The 12,911-nt window shown below is 53.4% G+C and overlaps 3 protein-coding genes across 3 annotated transcripts; 1 reads left to right on the top strand and 2 right to left on the bottom strand.

Annotated features, from left to right (window-relative positions):
• Nucleotides 1-51: 51 nt before the first annotated feature.
• On the bottom strand, nt 52-2,285 carry HETIRDRAFT_414778 (uncharacterized protein; the record flags this gene model as incomplete). The annotated part of the gene is made up of 15 exons (XM_009544323.1): nt 52-95; nt 157-186; nt 245-280; nt 342-372; nt 431-468; nt 521-557; nt 611-652; nt 743-854; nt 920-1,045; nt 1,107-1,185; nt 1,244-1,602; nt 1,658-1,860; nt 1,922-2,035; nt 2,094-2,153; nt 2,208-2,285. The coding sequence occupies 15 exons, from the start codon at nt 2,283-2,285 to the stop codon at nt 52-54; spliced, it is 1,389 nt and encodes a 462-aa protein (XP_009542618.1).
• Nucleotides 2,286-2,876: 591 nt separating this feature from the next.
• Nucleotides 2,877-3,466, top strand: HETIRDRAFT_115098 (Pre protein translocase subunit Sec66; the record flags this gene model as incomplete). The annotated part of the gene is made up of 3 exons (XM_009544322.1): nt 2,877-2,967; nt 3,032-3,424; nt 3,447-3,466. 3 exons carry the CDS (start codon nt 2,877-2,879, stop codon nt 3,464-3,466), a joined length of 504 nt encoding a protein of 167 aa, XP_009542617.1.
• A 304-nt stretch (nt 3,467-3,770) lies between these two features.
• On the bottom strand, nt 3,771-8,541 carry HETIRDRAFT_154378 (cysteine protease). The gene is made up of 20 exons (XM_009544321.1): nt 8,454-8,541; nt 8,316-8,394; nt 8,114-8,255; nt 7,877-8,046; nt 7,632-7,818; nt 7,470-7,578; nt 7,315-7,417; nt 7,146-7,258; nt 6,980-7,088; nt 6,710-6,924; nt 6,261-6,657; nt 6,123-6,205; nt 5,820-6,069; nt 5,684-5,766; nt 5,344-5,630; nt 5,129-5,291; nt 4,608-5,063; nt 4,434-4,550; nt 4,242-4,371; nt 3,771-4,179 (listed from the first exon to the last, which is right to left on the bottom strand). The coding sequence occupies exons 1-20, from the start codon at nt 8,454-8,456 to the stop codon at nt 4,061-4,063; spliced, it is 3,315 nt and encodes a 1,104-aa protein (XP_009542616.1). The 5' UTR covers nt 8,457-8,541; the 3' UTR covers nt 3,771-4,060.
• Nucleotides 8,542-12,911: the final 4,370 nt, after the last annotated feature.

Raw genomic sequence — 12,911 nt, 5'->3', positions numbered from 1 at the left:
GGTGCCCGGCCCTGGAGAAATCGCGGCGGAGGGCTGCCTCGCTCATGGTTCTCATGGGCTCTCCGTCAGCTTCTCCAGCACGTCTAGCGACAGCGCTGCAAAGGGTGAACGGCCGTCAGCCTCGACGTATCGTAGCAACTAAGACGCCCGACTCACACTTTGGTCTCTCGAGGGGCAGGCCGAGAGCTATAGTGGGATGACGTCAGAGCTGCTCATGAGCACCGGGAAGAAAAGCGCGACTCACCACGAGCCCACACTAGCTGAGTCAGGGCGCCGAGAGCTGATACGGGGAAAGACGAGTGAGCATCGATGTCGTCACGTTTCGACGGGCCAATACTTGCCTCGAGACACGCCGAAGATCACCGTGTAATACTGCAGGTGATGGAAGAGTCAGTAAACCCTCTGGGATCCGACGTTGGCGCTACGCTACCTTGAACTCGTCCAATCCATAGTGATACAGCACGCAACCTGTCCACCGCGCTTCAGTACAAGTAATAGCAAGAAGGATGTAAGTACGAACCAGAAGCAGCGTCGACATTTGGCCATGGGTTCTTGCTCTACAGGAACATTCAGTCAGTATCAGGACCCGAAAGCGCAAAGACGCGCTAACCTTGCCGTGTTCCATCAACACACCAGGTGCAACTTCATAAGTCTGCGGGAAAAACAACGAGGTAAGCAATCAGTGATACGAGCAAGCTTCGCGGAACGGTCATCAAAGGGGTTCTTTAATATCACCACAGACCTTCTTCACAAGTTGGATGATTGGGCTCGCCAGCAGGTCGGGTCGGGTGTCGCAGAACTCTTGCAGCGCGATGAACCGCGGGTCCGACTTTCTGAGAACACCGTGGCCGTAGCTGCGGATACAAAGGCACAGAGTTAAATGAACGGCGCTAAGGCGGGGCTAGGCAGAGATCCTCACCCAGGGACGACCTGGCCGCTTTTCAGTGTTCGCCAGAGGTACTCCTTGATGTGGTCGTGCGTGATGTCGTTTCCGATGTCTTTCATCATGGACAGCTGCCATCTGAGAACCTCCTGGTTGGCGAGGCTGGTGGGAATCCAAGGTCATTCGAGGTCGCGTGATCGTTCAGTTCAGAAGAGGTGCATACCCATGCAGAGGACCGGCGAGGGCAAACAGAGCCGCCGAGTAAGAAATATATGGATCGGATAATGTCGAGCCGACCAAGTCTGCGCGCCGCGAGATGAGCATGGACCCGAAGGAAAAGGCAATCGTCAGAGCACTCACGAGCTGTATGCGCAGAAGCGTTTCCTCCCTCATGATCGCCATGGATAGATATGTACAGCCGAAGGTACTCTGTCAGGTCGTGGTTGTTCCCGTATCCCAGCATGTTCGTGTAGTTCCCGACAAGGTCCAGGTCCTTTTTGATCCCGGGCAGCTCCGTGCCAGGCCTGTACACGTTGCGGTATATGCGCGCCGCGAGCGCAGGGAGGCGGGCAATGAGGTTGACGCAGTCCTCGAGGGTGTATGTCCAGTACTCGCTCTTCTTGATCCCCTTCTCGTACGCTGCCTGGAAGGCGCTGTCGTGGTTGAGGGCGGCCACGCCGATGCCCAGCTGGGTCATGGGGTGAAGTGATTGGGGCAACCTGCGCTCGGTTCTGGATCGTCATGCACCGGGGAGGGACGGGATGGAGGACGCACGAATCGACGAGGCGCTCGACGAAATCTGGGAGCTCGCCCTTCTCCGCGAGCTCTTGCGAGAGCTGACGTACCTCGGCCTCGGTCGGGACCTTCCCGGTCATGAGAAGCCATAGCATGCTCTCAGCGATGATCTCCTTGCCGCCCGGCGCCGCTGGCAGTTGTTGCTGGCAGTCGGGGATGCTCAACCCGTGGAAACGAATACCCTAGGCGACGGTGTCTCAGACGCGAGCCCTCACTGAGCACGGAGGCCGGTTGTAGACGCACCTCGTTCGGATCGAGCACGGAGGCCTCCCAGAGCATCGACTTCAAGCCGCGCATACCGCCAATGATGTTCTCGACCGTGACGTCCCCGACGACCTTGTGCGAGTGCTCGGCTTTCTGCACCGGATCGTCAGCGGCCAGCTCGTGGCGTGCGCAACAGCGGGCATGCGCTCACCAGCCTCCTGAGCTGCTCCTGCTTTGCCGGAATGACCTCCTGCAGCGCCTGCTTCAAGGTCTACAGAGAGACGAGATGAGCGGTGCATCGAGCGGACATTGTGCGGACGCGTACTCTGGTGGAGGCAAGGCGTCTGCCGAGAGGAGAATTTCTCGAGAGCGACCTCGCACTCGACGACGCGTGACGGAACATGATGGACGCAAGCGATGCAGAGTGGAATATCCTGAGTGAGTCGGAGGCGGCGGCGCTAAGGCGAGCATGGTCTTATAGCAGTGTGGGGCCCCGGGTTTCCCCAGACTCGGATGTCATGCGCCAAACACATGCCGCCGTGAAATTCGGCACAACGCGTCCGAGCCGGAAGATCTCTGGCTCACAGATACCACCTCCCCCCCATTCCTCCCCCTCCCAGACGGCCGGAATCCGCTCAGTCCAGACACATCGGAAGCCATGTATTCTGATCAAGGACGGGCGCTCGAACGCCACATCACCCGACCTTCGGTGGGCCGATCTAGACAGGCACACAGGTATCTAACGGTCTGCCAGTCGACCAGCTTTTGTCCGAGCGCAATGCTGTCCCGGCGTCGAGCGCGACATCCGGTCGACGCCAAAAGCGCTCGGTCGTGGACAAGTCGTGGACACGTTGCACGAGGGACGGCCAAACACGCGCACACAGCAGACGGGTAACGTGACACGCGTCCGCGAGCGCTACCCGTGCCAGCGGTGTGCCAGCTCATTTCGCTGCTCGTCCGTCATTCCCGCCTCCCGTCCTCTCCAAGGCCAGCCATGGCGTCCGTCCTAGTCCCCGTATTCTACGTCGTCATTCTCTTCGGCAGCCTCTTCGTATTCGGCAAATACTACAGGAAACGCACCTCGAGTACGTACTCCCCGCTTCGTTCCCGGCCTCCCGTCTAATAATATCCCCACGTCCGCGTCTGCAGTGATACAGCTCGAGCCGTACTTCCCCAGACACACAGAACGCGATGTCTACGTCACCCTTTTACAAAGATCAGACCCGCCGACCCCCGAGCCGCTCCTGAAAGCCGCCCTCATCCGCCGAGCCATGACAGACATCACCCGCTTCATGCGCCTCCGCGAGGACAAACCCGCCCTCCAGAACCTGCTGCAGAAAGGCTCCATCGGCGACGACCTGTGGAACAGCCTCCTCGCCGCAGAGAAGGAGCTCGAGGCAGAGATCGTGGAGGTCGTCGCGGAGGCCAACACATTCGTCGAGGGCTGGGGCCAGATCATCCTCCAATCCGCGAGCGAGATGATCGGTAACGAGAAGTCGCGACAGATATTCGAGTCGATACCGCAAGCCCGCGCGCTGAACGGTGCGTGCTCGCGTTGACTCAGAAACACGTCAGCCGGCTTAAATATGTGCGGGACGATCAGAATCAAAGTACGGCTCGGGCAAGCGTCCGAAGCCCATCGCCCCCGCCATCCCATCTACACCAGCAAGCCCAGCACCCGCACCACCAACGGTCAAGACACCCACCACTCCTTCATCGAAACCAAACGGCCTCCCGCCTTCCTCCAGCGCTGGCGCTGAATCAGCCATCTCCAGTGACGTTGAGGGTTCCGTTTCGCCATCTACACCAGCAACGCCCCGCACACCGTCGAAAGTACGTACCACGTCTTGTGTTTCTCTCAGTCCAATTCTCATACGCACATCCGACAGTCTGCCAAAAAGTCAAAGAAGAGAAAGTAGCGCGTATCGTACATCATCTATATATTCTCTCTTTTTCGTGTCTTTTTATCGTGGGTGCCGCTAGGAATACCCATCCATCCCTGTATCATGAGTATCCGTCAGAGCTGTCCGGGCAAAGAGAATCTGGGTTGCAAAAGTACAATGATGACATATTATGAAACCAGTCGAGAGCGAAACCCTATTCAACGGTGGTCCTGTAGGGTAGAAGAATGAAACACAGCTTGCAATATCGATAACCTTCTTTCCGACACGTCTAGGTTTACCCTCTGATGACGATAGCCTTCTCTCCTGAGCCATTCCGCGCCTTGCCCGACTTGTCGACGTGATCCAACCCAAGGACGTCTTCAGGAGCAAATTTGTGGTCGTAGATCGTATCCTCTGTGTAGCGAAGGGACATTAACTCATGAGCGCACGAGCCAAAGGAAAACGCAAACCCGTACCATCCTCTATGTACGAGGGTTGTTTGAAAGTCGCGGCTTGAATGAGGGCAAATCGGTACTTGGCAAAGTCCTTGTCTGATACGCCAATCCGCGCTTGCAGACGCTTCTTAGTTTCGTGGAACTTCTCGCCCTAGGCTCGCGAACTGCATCAGACTGTGCCAACAGAGAGCCGACGACAGTGAGGAGACGTACGGGTTTCACGACGAACTTGAATGGCACTCCATGTGTTCGTGAGACATCCTTCGAGAAGTGGAATACGCTGATGACCTTGTCCGACTCCTCAGCCCTTAGTTCCTCGATGGGAATTTCCTGTTCGAGTCGAGGTGCTCAGCACTCCACCTTCAGGATCTGGGGTTCAAAACATACCTCAGCATAGAGTTCTACAGGATCAGGGATATTCCCAATCATTTCCGAGTTGGTGAACTCCTTCTGTGTCTTCCCATCCTTCGACACCTCAAAGACGCGGATCTTGCCAGACCCATTGGTAGTCGTTACCTGCTTCAACAGATGATCCGCGAGGTCATGGATCATGCTCGTCTTGGGCAGCAAGAACGAATGCGTCGATTCCTCCTTATTGTGTATGCCCGTCCACGCCACCTTGAGACTGCGCTTCGTCTCGAGCTCGACTATGCTCACGTCGAGCTTCTCGTACAAGATGATGGTCGTCGTTGGGCTGACATATGTCGGCGAGATAATCTCTGCGACACTCTGGTTCAACGAACGCTTGAGAATGGCTTTCGGTGAGCCGTTCGCGGCGTGGGTTGTCGTGAATCTCAGCATGATGGGATCATGTCGCAGCGTTTCTGCCACTTTCTGGGCCATCTACATCGAGAATGCATCAAGTTAATACGCAGGAAAAGAGTGTCTCGACTAGAAATAAAATTTACCGCATCATATGTCTGCTTCTTGCTCAGAACAAGGCTGAATTCAGGACGGTCCTGATCTGGTTCCTCGAACTTGGGTCGGAAGAGGATCATGACACGGTTCTGGAGGAAGTCGTAGAATTGGATGGGATTTGAGTGCAATCCTTGACTTTCCAAATCGTGAACCCTGGGAACCAACCTTGAATAATTTTCTGCAGCAGAGTCAAACAAACGCTTACTCCTTCTCGCTGATGTCCACCTGGAAACACACGACGTCGCCGTCCTGGATTTCACTCTGAGCAAAAGTGACCTTCGGCTTCATGAGCTCAATCATGCCCGGCTTGATCTCCTCGTAAAGCTTCAACGGTGTACCAGGTGTCCAACGCATTCGCTCGTTGATAATCGGGATGAGATCGCTAACTTTACCATTCCGCTGAGCGTAGCACTTGCCGATACCGTGTAGTGTTTGCTTCGATGTGTCGAAGTGTTTCAGGAAGATCATGATGGACCCTGGTGGAAGTTCCGGCTGATATGATGAAGTCAAACGACAGGCATATTACGAGGATCACGGCTACATACTTTGCTTGGCTCGGGGATCACATCCAGATATAGCCGCAGGTCTGTTTGCCTGGCGGCCATGTTGTTGCGGATGACGTCGACGGCTGAGAGACAATGAGACAGACGAACAAGGCGACGACATGAATATAACACGCACTGAGTGTAGGCTCATTCTCTGGGATATGAGTGTCCGGTCGCACAGTCTTGTTCTGACGATTGACCAGGACCCATAGTCGTATCTGAGTTTCTGGATAGTTGAAATGTTGCGCTACTCGGGTTTTGAAAGTACTATAGGTTTCTTGCTTGAGGACGCGGAAGGTTGGGAGCTCTGATGGCGGCCAATTCTTTTCATCGAACGTAGCAAGGTCGAAGCCTTCGTGTTGAGCGAAGGTATCATCCGTGATAACCTAGAGCGTCAAGAGTTCACCTACGCGGTTCGTGACAGATAAGATATCCATACCTTTGCGGTGAGAAATAAATGCTGCTCCTCTCTCTCCTTGCGTTTAGCCTCAATCTGCAGTCTCTCTTCGTCAAGGCGGCGCTCTAGACCGTGCGATCAATATTAGTCAAGTCCAAGAGCGGAACCCATAGCGCGTACTCAAATGAGCCGGCGTGTCTTCCTCCTTGAATGGTGACAGCACCTCGTCGATCCCGGTTTCCCGAATGTACACCAACATGTAAGCGTTGGTGAATCTCTTCATTGTCCGTACCTGGTTGCGCTGAAGAGTTGGCGGTTGTCCATTCATTGATTCACCACCATAGTTTTCCTCCAAAACTTCACGATCAGTAACAGGCGTCACACGGTCGTCGTCGAACTTGAGCCAGCGAGTGTCCCGATCTGGCTTGATGAGAGCGAAATAATGTCCACCGTGAAGATCACCAGAGTGAACTAGTACGCCGTGCAGCTTGTAAACCCATGGTTGGGATCGATCTGCTGTCTCGTCCAAAAATTCACCAAGGTCAATTTCGAACGGAAATTCATGTCGATCATTGATCTGTCAACATGATTGAGCATAAGAGGCGTATTCATAGGCAAAAAATATTTACCTTGACCATTGAATCACGCTGGATATCATACTCGAAACGCTTAAGCTGAAGATGGAGAACGGGGGGGAAGGACTGGAAGATGATGCCCTTCTTCGCATCTTGAAGACCGTAGCCTTCAGCTTGATATTTGTTCTCTCCGTCAAGGGTCTCAACGGCAACATAATCTTTGAAGGAGTCGTACAGGTTTTTCATACCCTTGACATTGAGCTGGATATCTAAATGGAACAATGATTCGCAAGACGTTTATGGCTGGTAGAGGAATTCGATTACCATTGAAGTCTTCGATTCTAGATGACTCGAAGTCCACGTCGACACATTTGATGTAGCTCTTCATTTTGCCTACGAAGAGCTTCGAGATGGCACCCTCAGCTTTTGTCCCCTGTGAAGAACATCAATCAGACCTTAGTGTCGTACAACAAGAAATATGATGCCATACCTTCATTTTCGATTCAAGTTTGTCCTGTAAGATACGGTTCAATTCTTGAACATCATGCTGCAGGAACGAATCAAGGGACTTCCATCCGAAGGATTTAGTCAGTTCGGTTGTGCCTGGTCAAGTGTGTCAATTGGGAGCTATAAAAAGAACTCCCTCTTCTTCCACTTACCGACAGGCTGATCCGATGTTTGTAGATGATAAAACACACGTTGAAGCGCCAAGGCCACGCTCTCCGTGGGGTGATCGTCTTCAGTGGGAATCTGGTATACAGCCTAACAAGAGAATTGATACCAGCAAGAGTGAAAGGGGAGGGGAAAGGCTGACTTTGCGGAAGTACCGAGTGCAATAAAGAGATTGGAGCAAAGAATTGAGATAGCAGGTCGCACCCTGGTTCTTCATTCCAACAAACCCTGTTTCCTTCTTAGAATCGTAGCTATTGAGGGAAGGCGTCAAGGAATATCAGAGACGTCTGGATCGTGCACGTACTTGACAAAATTGTGCCACAGGACCCCAGTTGGGTCCTCGAGTACACGAACGAATACAGAAACCTCGGCCGCCTCGTCTTCAATTGTTGGTCGAGTATATCCCTCCTGAACATTGAAAAGTTTCCGAAGCTCGCTGAAGCGTGTGAAGCCCCAATCGCACTCCTCAGCAATGAAACGATGGTGGGCGTCTGGTCATAACATAATTCAACGACATCGCTGTGCTGTATATCTTATGATCGTACTCACGGCTAACAGTGTAGATTGTTGGATCGTTGGGGTTGGAAATCACGAGCGCGAACTGTGCACAAGCATGCCAGCCTTCTGGGGCCCGCTTGGGATCAGCGTAGTCGAGATATACAGAAACGGTGTCGTTCGGTGGTGCATTTGAGTTGCCGAAGGGGAAGAGTAATATGCGCCTGGTAAGAGCGGCCGAACAGCGCGATAAGCAACGGTCAACAGAGGAAGACACCGACGAGCACTCGCCATTTGTGGCCCCCACACTCAAACTCTGGACCTGTGAGTTTTTTCTCCAGCTTCTTCCAGCCCTTTAGTGGCCATGTAAACACCTTGAATTCCTTCACATCGTGGCCCAAGTCCGGCATATGTTTGGCGGCAAATGCTTCATCTGCGTAAATGAACATCAGTTAGAGACCGTACATCGCAAGGCACGCTGCTGAGAACTCACGGTCTTTCACAGAGACGACCTCGTCGACCTCCATAGGAGGTGTGCCATTGGCTTTCTCGTCCAAAACCTCCATGTCACTCTATGACGCAGTCGTGGTGAGCTCTGAGTCGTGGGAACCACAGAAACAAAGGGCCTTACCATGCTCAACCGATATCCTTGAGGTTCTAGGATGCAATGTGAAGTCCTTTACGAGCGTATAATACAGCACGCGGGACGAAACGAGGACTGAGGGACACTGAGAGATGAGGAACACACACAAGGCGACACTGGGCTTACCGATACAAAAGGTGATGGCTCCCCAGTCTACAGCCCGACACAAGCCGTAGGCGTTAAGACTAAACTCCGACACCTCTGACATCTCAAGTACCTGGGTGTGCAACCACAATACACCGTCTCAGTTCGCAGGAGGGGGCCTCTCGCCCTCTCCTATCCGTTCAGATTTCACGATTGTGTCCCTCCGCGGTCATCTGTGCTCATTGTGCCGACACAGCGACGCACGAAGTTCGAACGCCGATACGTCAGGGACTAATTCTTGGTCAGCATACGTGGTCTATAAAAGACCCTTCTTCGAATTTTCTTCGTCAGTTTATCCTCAACTATATATCAATGCACTCCTCCTTCATCCATATCAAAAAACTATCTAGCGATTCGCGTGTCTAGTGCAATACCCTAGCCATTATTATTTCGCTTCCATGCTACACGATCCTTAAATTGTCTCGACGGGGAGGTATATCACTTCCACCAGCTTTTCCGCTGTCCACCGTCGGTAATGAGTCAAAATTGTGTAATATCAAGCTGTTCGGAGGTGGTTTCTGTTTCAGCTTCGTCTTGAGGCTGGGCAGGTTGGGATTTCTCCCCCATCTTCCTCGGTACGCCTATCGTGATTCATTGACGGTCTCGTTTTTTCGCGGCTGTCATCTTCACATTTTGGGCAAACACTACTTCTTCGCTACCTTGTTCAATTCGTATCCAAACTCTTATATAGCTCGTCCAATACTATCTGCTTTCTGAACACTACATGCTTCATTCAGACCATGAGAAAGACTGTGCTCTCTCCTTGGCTTTGCACCCAGGTCAGACAAGGTGAGAACTGCCGTTTGCATCAAGTCCACCGTGTCTCGCAACCTCATTTCTAAAGCTGAAGCACTGGCATCTGAGTCACTACCGGGAGCCTTGATGTATCTACACCGTACAAAGTCAGAGAAGATCGCATCCGCAATTCATCGAGGTCTTACAGGGTCTTACCAGTCCCGATTTGATTGCCCTCATTCCGCACTATGCCATTTGTCCTCTCAACTCATGGCATACCCTTAGCCCAATCACACTCCCCCGAACGGTGAACACGTTTTTTCGAGGCATACTTCACTCCACACAGGCCTGCATGTCGTTTAATTATGAGTCCCCCCCGCAACAGCGCCCTCTCCGAATAGCTCTGCTGGTGGAGCCATGGTCCCAGAGAGAGGATATCTGAATCGCTCTAGCAGGCACGGTGTAGGGAAGGTATACTTCATCAAGTATCCTACGACAAGTGTCAGATTTTTGTTACGTCTAATCATGCGCTTTCGTTCGACAGTAATCACTAGTTTCGATTATCGGCAATAGTATACGGAATGGGGTGAGCCGATTGATCATGAGTCGAGGAGGATGCAACGATCACAGAGACGAGAGATGAGCGGCGATTGATACGAAAAGGGAACACTGCCACGAGCAGGCGCGAAGTCGAGAAATGGCGGCTCGCAGACGCGTCTGAACCGAAACGGCAATTCTCCCCGGCCTCATGTCTGCAACTGGCCTTCTCTCTACCTCCACAAAGCTGCTCCAGCGTCCTTTCCTTCAAAACATCTCCCGGCGCACTCCAACTCTGCGCCCATTGCTCTCCCTGTATTCCTCACTCACTCGTCGATATCGACTCATCCCGGACCCGGTCCGTCCGGTATGAACCAGTATAAAATATGGAGAACTAAACCCGACGCACATCTCGACTATGACACCGACCGTCCACGACAGAAAACATCCGCGAAACAAACAACCGCCGACCCGCGTGTGAGCAGCAGGGCGGACGGGAAGCACCATCAGTCTAGTCGCGGGTACGTGTCCGAGGGCCATATTTCCTCTCGGCCACCTGCGCATTACAACACAGTCCCCTCTTCGAGCAAGGCCTCTCGTTCCGCTAATGCACCCTCCTCGACACAGTATCCCCCATCCTCCTCGCAGTACCCTACGGCATCGTCTCATAAATTACCGCAATCAACTAATGTCGTACCAACTACTTCTGCTCAGAGATTCCCCGAGGCTGTTCCTGGCACGCGGGCGCATCACCAAAGATCTGCAACCGCCGACCGAATCACGCCTTCCGTTGAAAAAGCTCGCGTTGCAGATGATCTTGGTAGGAGCTCTCGCCAACGACCTCCGAATCCTGGGCAAGCCCTGCCTACGTCCGGTGCGGTGCCGTTCACCAGTCAAACACCAGGATGGGCTCTTCGTCCCCAGGAACCACGGAAATCTTCAAGTCGGCATCAGCAGAGCGGCACGGATGGGAGGCAGGAGGCAGAGAAGGCAGAGAAAGCTAAGGAGAAGGAGATGCGAAGGGAGGAAAGGCGCCGGGAAGAGCAGCGTCAGGCAGAGCTTCGACAGGAGGAGGCGCGACTTGAAGAGGAGAAGCGCAAAAGGAAGGAAGAGCGTCGCAGAGAGAGAGAGGAACGACGCAAGGCTGAGGAGAGGTTTCAGGAGCAGAAGGCGCGGGAGGAGAGGCGTAGAGCCGAGCCGAGCCGAGCTGTCGAGGATCCATCTCAAGGTGTTTCTTATATGCAGCCAGTGGCGAAGGAATCCCGACATGGTCGTATCAGGGAGTCTGACGAGTCTGACGGTTCACTGCGGAAACCTGTGTCCACACGGCACAGGAGTCACCATAAAGAGCACAGCTTGCCAGTAAACACCGGCGTAAGCGCTCCATATTTATATTTCACAGAAGCCGTTGAACGCCTTTTTCTGCTAGATTATTACGACTAGTCAACACAATATTTCGCAGACTAGTATCCCTGCTGCGCATCATTCGGATAATACTTCAGCGAATCTCGGTCGTAAACACCTCACGGCTCTTCAGACATCCGTTGCTCAATCAGGACAACCAGCCGAACGAACAAAGCATTCCAAGCGGTCCAGGTCGCAAGGCGAGACCGTGCCTTATCCTCCTGGCTATGCAGTGAATGAGAGTCAACCGGCTCCAAGGACAGAGCAGGTAATTGTCTGTGCAGACTCTATACTAATCCGCATCAACTTACCTCCCCATCTAGCGCAGCCACAAGTACGACACTGTTCGGTCACTCGGACAAATTGCCGAGACCTCGACCAGTCGCAGTACGACTGTTCCAACTCAAGGAGCTTTGGCGTCTCAGCAGAAAGCAGCGACTGTCGGACGCTCGTCACGCACGCACGAGGTGCGTGCTATGTAGCGGGTTTAGTTTCAAGTACTCATATCAGTATCGTCTAGAAACAGCCCTCAAGGAATGGACTCCCTTGGCCATTTGATCGTTCGGAGGCTTCACCTGCTCCAAAGCAGGAGAAGCAAGACTCGACGCCTGCGCCTGCACCTGCACCTCCAAGGGTCATCCATTCGAACCCTTCGCCTATCATAAGCATCAGGGCCGGCCAAGGTCCGTCCGACTCGCACCTACCTGAGCAGACTGTGAAGCAAAAAGCTCATCTGCGTCCTTCTGTGTCTGGAGATGTAAACAACCACTCTCCTCCCGAACATGCTTATCAGCCATCCCTGCGCCCCAATCCTGTCGAGAGCCATGCACAGGAGCCTCCACGTCCTCCTTCTACCCAGCCAATCTATCCCTATGCTCGTTCAACGTTGCCTGTTGGTCAATGGTCTGGCAATGCTGCCTCCTCACGAGCAACGACACCGCATCCAAATCAGGAGGAGCAAATACTGATGGTCCCTTCTGCTGCAATACTCCCTGTGAGATCTCTATCCCATGATCATCAAGCCGAGTCAGCTCGCTCTCCGGCGCCTGCACGTTCTTTTACACCCGCCCCGCCTCCATCTACTCCCGCTCCAGTACCGTCACGCACCCCATCGCATGATAGGGATATGTGGGGAGCCACAATGACATCTGGCAGCCAACCAGGACCCTCTCAGTACATGTCTTCCTACGCAGCTCTCCAGTCGGTACAGACACCTCGGCAGGCTCCATCTCCGCAAGCCTTTCCAAATCACTTTGCTGGAGCTTCTTGGTCAAACAGCACAGCACAGAATTCCACGGCTCAACCCTATCACGCTTCCAATGCCTCTCCTCCGAAGCACTCTCCACTTGGCGCGGCGGCGACGTACAACGCACATGATACCAATTCCAGGCCCATAGCGCCATATAGCGATCCTAGCCCTGCTGTGCCAGATCTTGCTTCTAGGTTCCCTTTCCGTGAAGATGTCGTAGAACCTACTACGGTATTCCATCAATATTCTTCGTCCACGAGCCAGCCGCCTTATCTTCACCCTTCCCAGGCCTATCAATCTGATTTTGGCACTGCGTCAAAGGACAGGCATGGAAGACAGGACACGCAGTACAACCAGACGCCGGTGCCTAATCCATC

This window comes from Heterobasidion irregulare (assembly GCF_000320585.1).
Source record: "Heterobasidion irregulare TC 32-1 unplaced genomic scaffold scaffold_02, whole genome shotgun sequence".
NCBI classification, from domain to species: Eukaryota; Fungi; Basidiomycota; class Agaricomycetes; order Russulales; family Bondarzewiaceae; genus Heterobasidion; species Heterobasidion irregulare.
This window is presented reverse-complemented; position numbering and strand designations above follow the sequence as displayed.

What these genes read in the sequence shown, in the direction of transcription:
- HETIRDRAFT_154378 (XM_009544321.1), bottom strand. An exon ending in AACATCGGATCAGCCTGTCG is followed by an intron (nt 7,259 to 7,314) that starts GTAAGTGGAAGA and finishes ACACTTGACCAG; the next exon opens with GCACAACCGAACTGACTAAA. An exon ending in TCAAGTTCGTCGTGAAACCC is followed by an intron (nt 4,372 to 4,433) that starts GTACGTCTCCTC and finishes TCGCGAGCCTAG; the next exon opens with GGCGAGAAGTTCCACGAAAC.